We start from the raw sequence: 13,252 nt of genomic DNA, 5'->3' as shown, positions 1-13,252 counted from the left end.
GACAAGTGATTTTCATGCCTTTAACTGAAGAAGTGAAAAGAAAAGAAAATAGTAATTATATGTTTATTGCAGAAAATGATAATTATAAGTATATCAGGGTTTTAGAGCACAGAATCGCCTCTGATACGAACGGCTCTACATGTGTCGAATTGCTGAAAGAAAATGAATACTTATCAAAGTTATTGTTTACTCAATTCACATAAAATTAACGCACATAAGATAAAATATTTTTCGAATTTGGCTTTGTAATATGTATGAAACTATTATATGCTCTATTTATTTTTTCATATAAGACGCGGAATTATGTTTTTGTCAGGACAGGTGAAAGATTTCACACCAACTTAGAATGTTTAGATTGAACAAAGGGTAAATCAGTGAGTGGATTTTAATACATAGTTATAATTCTGAGCTTGAATTCGTAGTGACATGGAGTTAAGATTGAAATGACAAACGTAAGTTAACTACTTCTATGAATGAGAAGAAAGTTTATTGAAGAGTATATCGAGAAGAACAAAACCTAAGCTCAGCCTGTGTTAACGGCATAAAACGATATTTACGAACCAGATTTTAAAAAATACCAAAATCACTTTGAGAATGAGAAAATTAACAATCTATAAAGAATTATTTAAAAGGGGCCAAACAGGGTTTGTCAAAAGTTGTACAGTTGTAAATACCATATAGTTCCACAACTTGAACTGGGATTTAGAGTCAAGTGGAGAAGTGATAATTATGATACCTTTGTAAAACATTTATTTAATCTCTCGACCCATGTCAGGGAATCCAAGACAGTCCTGGATTCTGGATTCCACGCCGTGGATTCTAGTCCAGGTATTGGATTCTGGATGTTTTGTCAGTGGAACTGGGAATCCGGATTCCAATCGTTAGTGGGATGCCTGGATTCCTTTAGCCGTATTCCAAATCCCAAAGCCAAGGATTCCAAATTTCAAAGCAAAAATTTGCTAAATTCTGGATTCCACAAGGAAAATTTTCTCGAGTTCCGGAATCCGCATTCCCTTACATGTGGCGAAACCTCCATCCCCCCCCCCCGACCAAGTAAAAACGGACCATTATACGTTTCTGGGAAACTTCCACCTACCCCTCCCCTAAGGCAATATTTTGCCCTGAGTGGGAAGTAAGTGTTATGTCGGCTTAGGGGAGGGGTAGGTGGGCAGTTTCCCAGAAACGCATATTGATCTGAGAGAAGTTATTTTGGTTTTCGTTCACACTTCGTATAATTTATTTGACTTAATGAATGAGGCTGAGTATCTTATGAAGAATTATGGAGATCGAGGAGGGTATTATCCGTCGACGCCATAGGCCGAGGTGGATAACACTCTCCGAGATCTCCATAATTCTTCATATTATACGAAAGCCGAATTCAATAATTGTTTTATCATTCATTCGAAACAATTCCTAGTTCAAAAACATAGCTAAAACATGTTGTTAACTTCGTCTCCGATAGTGCATGTTTAGGGTCGTTCAGCTCCGCAAATATTCTCCAAATAGCAGATGTCGCCCTTTGAGTTGTCTTCTTGCTGTTCTTGACATGTTTTTAGCTATTTTTTCGCTTAGTTCTTACTCTTGAAACGATTGAAATGTCCGCCATTTTTGTTTTCACAACCAAAACAACTCAACCTTGTCCCCAGGTCTTCTCGGTTGACGGTGCATTAACCTGCAAGAAAGCGGCACTTTTGACGTCATCGGTCCATTAACCGCAGAATTCTTCCAAATTTGGTCATCAGTAGCTGGTTATGGTAAACTATGCGTGTGCTTTTAGCCAATCAGAATCGGGGAAATATTTTCAACGAATAATAATAATTCCTATAAACTACGAAGTGCTTGTTTTGTTTGAATGAAGTTAATGAATTTATGCTAAATGTAAACACAGATGAAAGATTTTTCGTCGTTAAGTAAACGAACAAGCTAGCAAGTTTCTTTTTGTTTTTCCGAATTGACATGTTAGGACCAGAAATTTTGTAAGTTATCTCTATGTTAGATTAAGAAACCTGTAGAAGAGATATGATTAAATAACTAATTAAGCAAGAATTTAATTACTAGTTGAGCGTAAACTGTGTTTAGCATTACAGAAATAAAGGCTTAATTCCCATCAGAATTCTGAAGTATCGTTATTCGACTTACAAATGAATGGTACACAAGTTAAGCGTGTGCAATCATGTAAATATCTTGGAGTAACAATGAATGAAAAATGGAGTTGGACGCCACATATTAGTTATCGGTTCAAGAAGCTATAGGTCATCGCCTGTCTGTGTTTAACACAATCTTTTGTATGCTTGATAATGAGACTCGCATTGCGTATTTTAACGGCTTAGTTTTACCCCATTTAGACTATGGTGCCATTGAATGGCGAGATTAGGCTGGTTTGAAATCTGAAATGGATCGTTTACAAGAGTTTAAAATAAGATAAGAAAAGATAAAAAATAAGATCTCATCATCCGAAGCACTCAATTCCCTACAATGGATCCCTGTGACTGGACGACGTTTTGCTCACCGATGCTCAGCGGTTCAAAATGCTATTAAATTGAAATACCAGAGCACCTAGAGACTTTTAAAATAACCTTTAGAGACTTGCATGGACATAACGCAAGAAACAGTTACTTACCTAGAATTCCAAACCCGAAAACGGAATGGGGAAAAAGAACAACTTACTATAGGTACATTAGTGACTGGTCAACCCTTCCGAATTTTTTAAGGAAACCTATTATTTGCAAAATTTTTAAACGGGACCCCAAAAAAGTTTTTTAGGGCCAAATATTGTAGTTTGTAAATTTTCATTTTACCCTTCTAGTCGTTAGCCTTTCTTTTTTCGATAGTTAAATCTTTTAGTCTGATAGTATTTTTATTACTTTATTTGCCTTTTTAGTCGTCTAGCCTTTTAGCCTTTCAACTTTATAACCACTAGTTTTTTTAGATTTGATTGTTATTAGTAGTTTAATCTTCATCAGAGGTCGACCTCCCTGAAAACCACTTTATGTGATGGGAGTTTCCTCTTAACTGTATATTTTTGTTTGTTTTTCTTACATATATAGAAGATTTTATCGCGTGTTTACCATTGCTCTTTTTCAGCCAGAATGTACTTTCGTTAGCGTATGAAAAATAAGTTTCGAAGAGCTGCTGATTTTCTCTTCATTTTGAAAATTATTGGGACAGTACCAGCTAACTTGAGCCACTTTTTCAGTTTCTACTGTAACTATATTTATTGTACATAGATTAATCATCAGAAAATATTTGTCGGTTCACTTTGTTGCTGGCAAAAAAACTGAAGAGAATTTTGTGGGGTTAATACAAGTACTGGAAATCCAGTAGTTTGGATCCTGGCCGTAAGAAAGAAGTATCAGAAACAAATATATAAAACAGGCATAACCAGTAAGAATTCTAACTGGCCAGGGGCAAACCAGTTTGCTACCGTTTTCCACCCAGTCAACTCAGTTAAGGGTTTGAACTGAGGTTTTCAACTTGCGTTGTTAATGGAAAGTACCGTAATAATTTTTCATGTGCAAGGTCAGGGGCATAAAGGCCTTTTGCTTCTACGTTTTGTTTTCGTTAATATGTAGAACTCGTCCAATTGTTAGTTTCTTGACCTCATGCTTGGTCAATAACACATACATGTATATCATGACCTCAAGCTTGGTCAATAACACACTGTACATGCATATCATGACTTAATATTTTAGCTAACAGCGCTTCTCCGTTGGTACGATGTGCTGAAGACGCAAATTGTTGAGAAGCTGTTGCACAGCTTGTGCTGAGAACAAATTAAAGAGATTAAACTTGCAGTTAGCGGCTTGTATGATGTAAGACCCAAACCTTCACGTTAAAGAGCCCAATGGTATTTTTCAAATTGGTTTTTCGGCGAAAAAACTACTTCTAATGACTTTAATTTATCCCCGACACATCGCGCATTAATTTCATTGACGAAGTTTATATGACGGAAATATCAGTAAACGTTTTGCTTGCCCTCTCAAAAAGAGGTTGTACTAAAAAAAATTATAAACAACGTTCCTCTGCAAGAAGCTTTCCATTGTCCATTAGGTGATTGCAAAATCACTTTATACACATTCCACTGGCTTTTTATTCCACTGTCACTGCAAACGCTCACATTTTTTTGTATGAGACTCTTGTAAAATTAACCAACTGGATATAAAATATCTCTAGATATTGTTGCCACTTGCTCTGCTGATCCTCCAAAAGCTTTCCTCTAAAACTAAAAGGCTCCTTCTTCATCCCTGGTGCTTCTGTCCTTTTGTTCTATGCAAAAACAAGACAATTACAATGAGATAAGTTTCAGAAATAATCTTACGTCCAAACGAACGCAAGGACACTCAACATTGTTTGGCCTAAAGATGCATGGCGAAATTCTGAGTTATCTGCGGCTGTCCAAACGGGTCCGAGATTGTTCGCACCCACATTTTTGTTGCAGAGGACTTTGGGAAAGGGATCCATCCTTTTAGAGTTAGCAAATTATGTCAAAATTATTTCCTAGGAGCTGAAACAGAAAATGACATTTTGCTACGTGCTTTCTGACCTATACTAAACCACGGCACTTTTGAAGTTTGCTTATGTGGAAGAAATTTAAAATGGCGCTTGGTCTTTTAAAACGAAATCTCTCACCAGTTTCAAACAAAACAAAAAAGACCAAACCAAACGAGAAAAACGACAAAACAAACCGAACCAACATTCACCAAGTGGTTATAGGTGTATAGACCCGTAGCTGATTAGCATACAAGTAAAGTTTTAAATAGCAATACAGACACGGTGTTAACTGGAAATACTCTAAAAAAAACTAGCATACCAAAAACATGTCATTCTTCTTGTTCAACGGGCTGCCTTCTTCCTCTGGGTATTCGTTCCCTTTCAGATTGTTCATCGCCATCTTGACGGTTTCCATTTAACTTCGAGCTGGTTAAGTTTCTACTCAATCTTTCTATCACATACAGAAAGAGAATTTGAAGAGCACAGACTGCAACAGTGCACACAACTATCAAGATACAGATGTCCATGATGGAGTGCATTTTGTTGCGATACGCGCGTGTTCTGCACTGGAAACTCGTAAATATGCAACTGGTATCTGCATGCGATCGTTTGTTCCTCCTATCAACCCATGCGGCCCTTTTTTTATAGTTTGGTGGGGGAGGGAAAAGATTAAGAAAAAGGAAATAGTTATCATTGTTAAACTACCGCCAGAATCGTGAAAAAAGGAATTCCGTAGAATTTTATGTCCTCAAGTCAGGGGGCTGGCTCTCTCCAAAAATAACTTTTCGTGTATGTCCGGTCTCTGCCATACAAGTTTGCTTGGTAGCCCGGCTTTTCTTATCCTTAACACGGTTTATTTAAACACACACAACAAGCGTCAGATAAGTGCGCTCTGGCACTGCTCTTGAGGGAGTATTGAAAATATCTCTACAACGAGATATCCTTGTACAGGGTCCAAATTAGGAGACCTGCCCGACACAGTCCCCAAAACGTACCATAGTTAATTCCCTCCCCCCCTCCCGGCACAAAATTAATGCTAGGCAACCCTTAATTTATCGGCCCTTTGTAAGGTGATCTTTTGAGGCATTAGTTCTTGTACTATTAGAAGTATGATAATATAATAACATTTCCTGATGTTATCACGTTTTTGGTTTGTATACATGTTTATCGACCACCATGACTCTAGTTTGTTTGTGTTCCTATTTCAGTCCACGTGATATCACTACCGCGGATAATGGGTTTCTTTCACCTTTCACACTATTTTTGGTTGTGTACGAACGCATAATCTACAAAAAGGCAAAGAAAAAATATTGCTCAAAACAATAGTGCAGTGACGGTAAAGAAATGTACAAAAAAGCGTGATGCACGTGCACGGTTGTTGTTTTGCTAATCTATTGCTCTTTTGCCCTTCTCGTTGCCGCCGTCGCCGTCGTCTTATTCCTATGTGACCGGTAGACGACGTTTTATGCGCCGCAGGTTTTAACCCGTTTTTTTTAAAAATTCCACCAAATTAACCCGAGTATGACACCCAATGGTGGCCTGGTGGCCGGCGGGATCGTTACCGCGAGCAATGTTTTATCCGGAGTGCTGCAAAGCTGTGCGGAGAATGGAGAGGAGACGCTTTGAAATTTTCTCGCGCATTTGACGCTGACGCTTCACGCGCCAAAACCAAAAACTCCCACTCGCCAAAAATGAATAAATAAATAAAAAATGATAATAATAATGGTGATAATAATAATATATATATATTTTTTATTATAAAAATAACTTTATTCATAGATTAAAAAAAAATAGACTATTTACAGATTCAAGAATATGAATTTTAAAATATATACCCTATGTACATTCTTCTTGTGTACGAAAGAGAATTGTCGTAAAATGACTATCTAAAAACTACTAATAACAATTATAAAAAGCATCAAAAAGTTAATAAAAAAATAAAACTATCTAAAAATAATTCAAACTGATAAAAAAGTTACTACTTAAATTCTGGCTTGCGCACTTTTAATAATAATAATAATAATAATAATAATAATAATAATAATAATAGTAATAATAATAATAATAATAATAATAATTACTTCGCTACTGATATATTCTCCATTTCATGTTGTTTAGTCTTCATCGGCATGCAGGCAGTTTCCGTGATTCTTGGAAACTAAGAACTTAATGGTTGGCCTTGAATACTAAAACTTCCGCTTCTGTTTAATAGAAGTGTCGGTTAATTTGACACAGTAAACACGTTAGAGACAAAAATGCAATTCAAACGCACGGAAGGTGAGGGGAGGGAGGGGGAGATAGTGGGGACTGTTGCCCGCTGTTCAGTCGATTTGCCTCGATATTTGCATCCATGAACTTACTAAGTTTCTCAGTGATAAGCACACTTGTTTCTTTTTTGTCAATTTGGAAAATTTGACTTTGGCCACTCATATCTAGGAGTGAATAAGAAAAGGTTAACATTTGGAGCACCACGGGGTTAACACAAAAGCTGCATCGCTTACCCAGTATGCAGTTGCTTGTCTTTCAACTTGCTGTTATCGTGACCCACAGTGAATGTAAGCTGAGCTTGACCAGCATTTCCGCCACATGTGACATTACAATCAGAGTATTAAACAGGGGCACCCAACGAGGATATAGTTCAAAACCACTTAACATAGCATTGTTGAACGTATTTTAGTATTTAAACGGTAGATATAGGCACATTTTTATCCCCTAAAAACTTTTCATCTGTTCGGATTTCCTAGCTGAAAGTCTAGTGATCCGAAAATTATAGGGATCAAAACTTACCTTTTCGAAAATTTCAGCCAGGAAAAGGCTCCCGAAAATTCTAGGTAGCCTTTTTTAGGGTAAATATCCGTTTAAAATGGGTAATTATACCATTTTGTAGATGTTCGAAAATCCTAGGAGAGGCAGGCAAGCAAGAAATTTTACAACAAATGTTCCGAAAATTCTAGTTCTCAAATCGTCTTCCGAACAGATATTTTCCCGAAAATTGCCGTTGGGTGCCCCTGATTAAACACAGGTCACCAAACATTAGATTTAGGTGGCTGAAAATTACGAATGCAGTCGTAATGAAACAAAATTTAGGAACGCCATTGGACGCTTATCCGCCGTGTTTACATGATAACATTACACGCTATAAGGTGCATGCAATGAAACTTTGAGGCTTTTTTAGCGGGATAGTGTACTCTTTTTCAGGTCAAGATTAAGGAAGTTCTAAAGTGACATGAGATAAGCTTATCTAACGGGGTATGACAAATGTATAGAAAAGCGCTCATTATGTTTCAGTCATCACAACACAGGGGCACCCAACGACAATTTTCTGAAAATTATCTGTTCGGAAGACGATTTGTGGTCTAGAATTTTCGGATCTTTTTCTGACAAATTTCTTACTTGCCTTCCTCTCCTAGGATTTTCGAACTTCAAAAAAATCGTATAATTGCCCATTTTTAACGGATTTTTACCCTAAAAAGGTCACCTAGAATTTTCGGGAGCCTTTTTTTCTGGCTGAAATTTTCGAAAAGGTAAATTTTGATCCCTATAATTTTCGGATCACTATATTTTCAGCTAGGAAATCCGAATAAATGAAAAATTTTTAGGGGATAAAAATAAGCCTTTATCTACTGTTTAAATACTAAAGTACGTTCAACAATGCTATGTTTATGTGGTTTTGAACTATACTCTCGTTGGGTGCCCCAGACAACAAGAAATTAAAAACTGAGTATAGACTTGCTGACAAGTCGCGAAAACGGCCGATGACCCTACCAAAACGAAGTTTTTGAAAGTCCGGATTTTTTTGGATGCCTCAGTTGTTACTGTGCAGCCGCTCTTGTTTGAGCTACCATTTTTTTGCTTTTTCACAGAAGGCTCGCATACGACAGAGTAAAGAAAAAATGCAAAGAAATTGGTTTGGAGAAGCCAAGGGAATTTTTACAGGATTCATCAACACCGTTACTCTGTATTTGTTTCACTTTTTTCCTTTAATGTAGTCGCGATTTCTGGTTTTCCCGTGACTGGTAATCGAGCCTACTGTTAGTGGTACGCTATAACGAGAACGTACTGTATATAAACCCAGCTATTTTCAACGGTTGGCTTATTCTTATTAGGTCATGATCAATGCAAGGGGTTGCACATATCCCAGGCTTCGTAGAGGAGGTCTTATTTATAAAAAGAAGAAGTAATAATCCCCACACGATAATTAATTGTCATTTACTTGATGACTATAACTGCCGATACTGATTAGGTTCCAACCAAGTTTTCACATTCTTATATTTGTTACAGATTACTCACTTGTTCTCAGGTCCTTTGGAGGGCTGCCGCAGCAACTTGCTACATGAAAATGGCAAAGGATTACGAGTGATGCTTTTTACTCTTGTTGGATTGAAGGTAGGCCTAATGCTCGTCATCAGTCCAGGAGTTGAAATGTTCGTGAATATGGCTGGCTGCCCATTCTTCAGGTGTGGGGAAAATATGAAGGCCGGAAAAATGCGCGAAAAAACGCCTGCAAGGAAAGTCAGTGTGCCGTGTGCTTCATAACTCCACGTACACACTCTAAAACAAGGCGAGTATCCCAGGCCTAGTAACATTGATCGCCCATTACGAGAATAAACCACAAACACTGCATGGTAGTTCAGTAAACTTATTAAATAATGGCTTCGTCTTGCAAACTGAGAAAAAAGAAATACTAATAAATCAAATCCAGGCTAATAAATTCGCTGTCTTGAATCTCGATAGTTTGAGAATTAACTCGTGGTGACATGGAGTTAAGATTGAAAATGAAAAACATCAGTTAACTGCTTCTCTGAATGAGGAGAAAGTTTTATTGAAGAGTACATATCGAGACCAACAAAACCTAAGCTCAACTTGTGTTAACTGCGTAAAACAATATTTACGAACCAGATTTTGAAAAAAACAATATCACATTGATAATGAGAAAATTAACAATCCATAAAGAATTATTTAAAACAGGCCAAACAGGGTTTGTCAAAAATTGTACAGTTGTAAATACCATACTGCAGTTCCAGAACTTGGACTGGGATTTAGAGTCAAGGGGAGAGGTGATAATCATGTTACCTTTGCAAAACATTTATTTAATCTCTCGCCCCATGTCAGAAAATCGCTGAGACAGTCCTGGATTCTGGATTCTGGATTTTGGATCCCACGCCGTGGATTCTAGTCCAGGTATTGGATTCTGGATGTTTTGTCAGTGGAACTGGGATTCCGAATTCCAATCGTTAGTTGGACTCCTGGATTTCTTGAGCCGTATTCCAAATTCCAAAGCCAAGGATTCCAAATTTCACGGCAAAAATTTGCAAGATTCAGGATTCCAAAAGGAAAAATTTCGCGGGTTCCGGAATCCGCATTCCCCTAGATGTGGCGAAACCTCCATTCCCCCGCTCCCCCGCCCACCAAGTAAAAACAGATCATTATCCGTTTCTAGGGAACTGCCCACCTACCCCTTTGCCGTAAGTGAGAAGTAAGTGCTAATGTTGGCTTAGGGGAGGGGTAGGTGGGCAGTTTCCCAGGAACGTATAATGATCTGGGGTCTTCTGAGAGAAATTATTTTGGTTTTCGTTCACACTTCGTATAATTTATTTGATTTGCCTCTTATAATCATATTTCCCTAACTACAAAGTGCTTCTTTTGTTTGAATGAAGTTAATGAATTTATGCTATATGTAAACACAGATGAAAGATTTGTCGTTGTTAAGTAAACGAACAAGCTAGCAAGCTTCTTTTTGTTTTTCCGAATTGACATGTTTGGACCAGAAATTTTGTAAGTAATCTCTATCTGAGATTCAGAAACCTGTAGAAGAGATATGATTAAATAACTAACTGAGCAAGAATTTAATTACTAGTTGAGCCTAAACTGTGTCTAGTATTGCAGAAATAAAGACTAAATTCCCATCAGAATTGTAAAGTATGCTTTATGTGTATAATAAGCTTTAGCAACTAATTACTTTAATTAATTAAAACCGGGCACCTGTTTATATCTGAGCGCAATGAAGACAATAGTCGTAGAGTGCACTTCTATAATTTGTGTGATAAGCTTATGCCGACAAATTAGTCTAATCGTCCGAAATCTTGAGCTTGGCGCAGGATTTCTCAGTTGGACGAGCAATAATAACAGCACCGTTCTAAAAGGAAAAAATGTCGAGATATCCGCATCGGATTTTAGCGGAAAAACATAAGAGGGTACAAACGCAAAACAGCATAGAGGATAAATTTCTGAAACAGAAATTGGAGTCTTTCTCGAGAGAAAAGCTCTATATTGACAGAGAACTACGACGGATTTCCTTGGCTAGAACAAGTTTGTTGGAGAGCCTTGATAGGTTTAATACAATTCCTAAATCAACACACAAGCGCTTGAGTCTACCTTGCTTAATTGACGGACAGGGAAAAGAAGCTAATCCAAGACCGATAAGCTCATTAAGGAGACATACTATTCCTTCATTCCTGGAAGGCGTGCGCGCTGTAGCAGAGTGTAAGAAATCTCTAAAGCCACGGGGAAGAGAAGATACTTCACTTCAAAGTCGTAAAGGATCCAAGCCTACATTGAGCGCAAACGGTCAAAAAGCAAATTTCGTACAAGGACTTACTCTTAAAAGTCAACATAAAGATCATGATACTCGTGGCGCAAGTCCAAACAAAATCTCCTTTACAGGACAACCGTATGAAAACAAGTTAAATCAAGAAAAAAAGCGAATTTCACGACAGGCCAGTGAGGAAGAGGAAAAGACGAGGGACCGGCTACAACTTCCTGTATTAGCTGACAGTCCCGCTAAACCCCTGCTAATTACCCCAAAGATAGGTTCAGTAAGACAGCAACACCCGCGGGACGGGATGCTTGCTACAAATCTGAAAAGCAAGTTCCGTCAGATAGGATCCGTTGTTATGGCCACCGCTATTTTACGGGTTGCAAATGAAAAGAAAGCAAGAAAAACAAATTGAGAGAGAGCAAAAACTCGTACGGGGTTTCTGTTGAAAAAAGAAAGTGGAAATTGAGACTGGATAATTGTAGGGTTTTTTAGGAATAATACGAAAGAAAAGGAAGAAGGAAAAAATCGATTTTTTACTTAGCTTTGCACCCAGTTTTTCACAAAATCAACTTCATCATATCAAGGAGATTGGTGCAGGAACGTGTCCTGTTTAATATTCATTTACAAAAGAGAATCAAAGCAAAATATAGGGCGTCAATATTTGCGATTCGGCTCACATCTTTCGGAGCTCGGCTCTGACAGATCGACATGTGTACGCACAAAGCTAACAGTACTTCAAGCTACTTCAAAAAGATATTACCAGTAGGCCGTTCCCGCAATCCTGTGAACAAAAGAGAGTTTAAGCTTCACGTATACGGCAAACGGTAAACGTCAGATTCAAGTTGAGAATCTCAAAATGACCAGTAAAAACTGTTCAAAACAATTTTTACGGATAAAAAATTGCATGAAACTACTGACTTTTGTGTAGAAATAATGAACAGTAAACGACAAGTAAATGAGAAACTTGATCACGTGGTACAAATTCGCGTTTGCCGCTTGACGTAACGTGAAGCTTAACCTCTCTATCTTGTAACTGTGTTTGCTCACTGGAGTGGACTGCAGAAGTTTTCTGAAAATAAAGGTGGATAGCGCTATCTGACTGCAGGATAAATTAGGGTTTTCGTAATACAGCTGAACCTCTCTACAACAGTCACCTTGGCCATTGTGAGAGGTGGGCGTTGTAGAGAGGTTTAAGCAAGAGTCAATGTAGGGACTGTCCGCCAGAAAAGTGGCCGTTAGTGGAGCTAAGCTCGACTTCACTTTTCCATTGGATAGTGGTGGGTAGCGCCATCCGAACCGTTGAACAACCGAGGTCTCGCGTGTTAATTGAAAAGTTTCCTCTTCTATTAAGGTTAAAGCTTCGAACTATGGAACAAGGTTCTCAATTTGGAGCTGAAATTTCGTAGAGTGCACTCCGCTAGGAACACCTGAAGGAACACAGGCCACAAGAATAGGTGTCTTTCTAAAAGAGGGTCAAAGAAAATGGCTGTGAAAAACAACAGCGACTAACTCTTGAGTGTCCGCTTTAGGGAGGTCTCCTTTGAAAAAGACAGAGAACTAAGATTGATAGATTATGCTTTGTGAATTTACAAGTTATGTTAATTAAAAGACCGCGTGAGGCCATGTACTTATGCTTCAAAGAAAAAACAAATGAACAATTCAAACAATACGTAGTTTACTGTTTGGTTTTAATTTGTACAATATACACAACAATACAAAACTTGTTTATGTGAGGCTTACACCAAAATTTCCCGTGCAGATTAGCTAATGGAGAATGTGGTAAAATGGATCGATACGTACACACGGCTTGCAAACAGATCACTAAAATCTCGGCATTCCACAATCAACGACTCTGAAAACTACTATCTACAATATACATTTGTCGTATGAATATGTACAAGTATGGAATACATGCTTGCCTCGCAATTTCCTTTACATGCAAGTAATCTCTATCGGTGAAATGACTCAGCTTTCAATTACTGCAACAGAGAAAAAAAAAGCCACTGCCTTAAAACCTCCAACTTCAAAATATTCTAAGGGGCTGTAAGGAGGGAGGAAGATCCTAGAGGGCGGATCATCCTAGCGCCATATGTTTTCTGTATTCAGTTTACATGCAAAAAGGTTTTACTTGCCCCTAACGCTAGGATCTTCCTAGCTGAGAGGTTGGAAGATCCTAGTACCATGTAAACTGCTTTCACTAGGAAGATCCTAGTATTAGGGACA

The 13,252-nt window shown here is 37.9% G+C and overlaps 1 protein-coding gene across 1 annotated transcript; it reads left to right on the top strand.

The window, feature by feature from the left end:
• Window positions 1-10,535: 10,535 nt before the first annotated feature.
• LOC140932428 (uncharacterized) lies at window positions 10,536-11,441 on the top strand. The gene has a single exon (XM_073382039.1). The coding sequence runs from the start codon at window positions 10,641-10,643 to the stop codon at window positions 11,439-11,441; it is 801 nt and encodes a 266-aa protein (XP_073238140.1). The 5' UTR covers window positions 10,536-10,640.
• The last annotated feature ends 1,811 nt before the right edge of the window (window positions 11,442-13,252 follow it).

The sequence above is a fragment of the Porites lutea genome, chromosome 3, assembly GCF_958299795.1.
Source record: "Porites lutea chromosome 3, jaPorLute2.1, whole genome shotgun sequence".
Classification (NCBI taxonomy): Eukaryota; Metazoa; Cnidaria; class Anthozoa; order Scleractinia; family Poritidae; genus Porites; species Porites lutea.
This window is presented reverse-complemented; position numbering and strand designations above follow the sequence as displayed.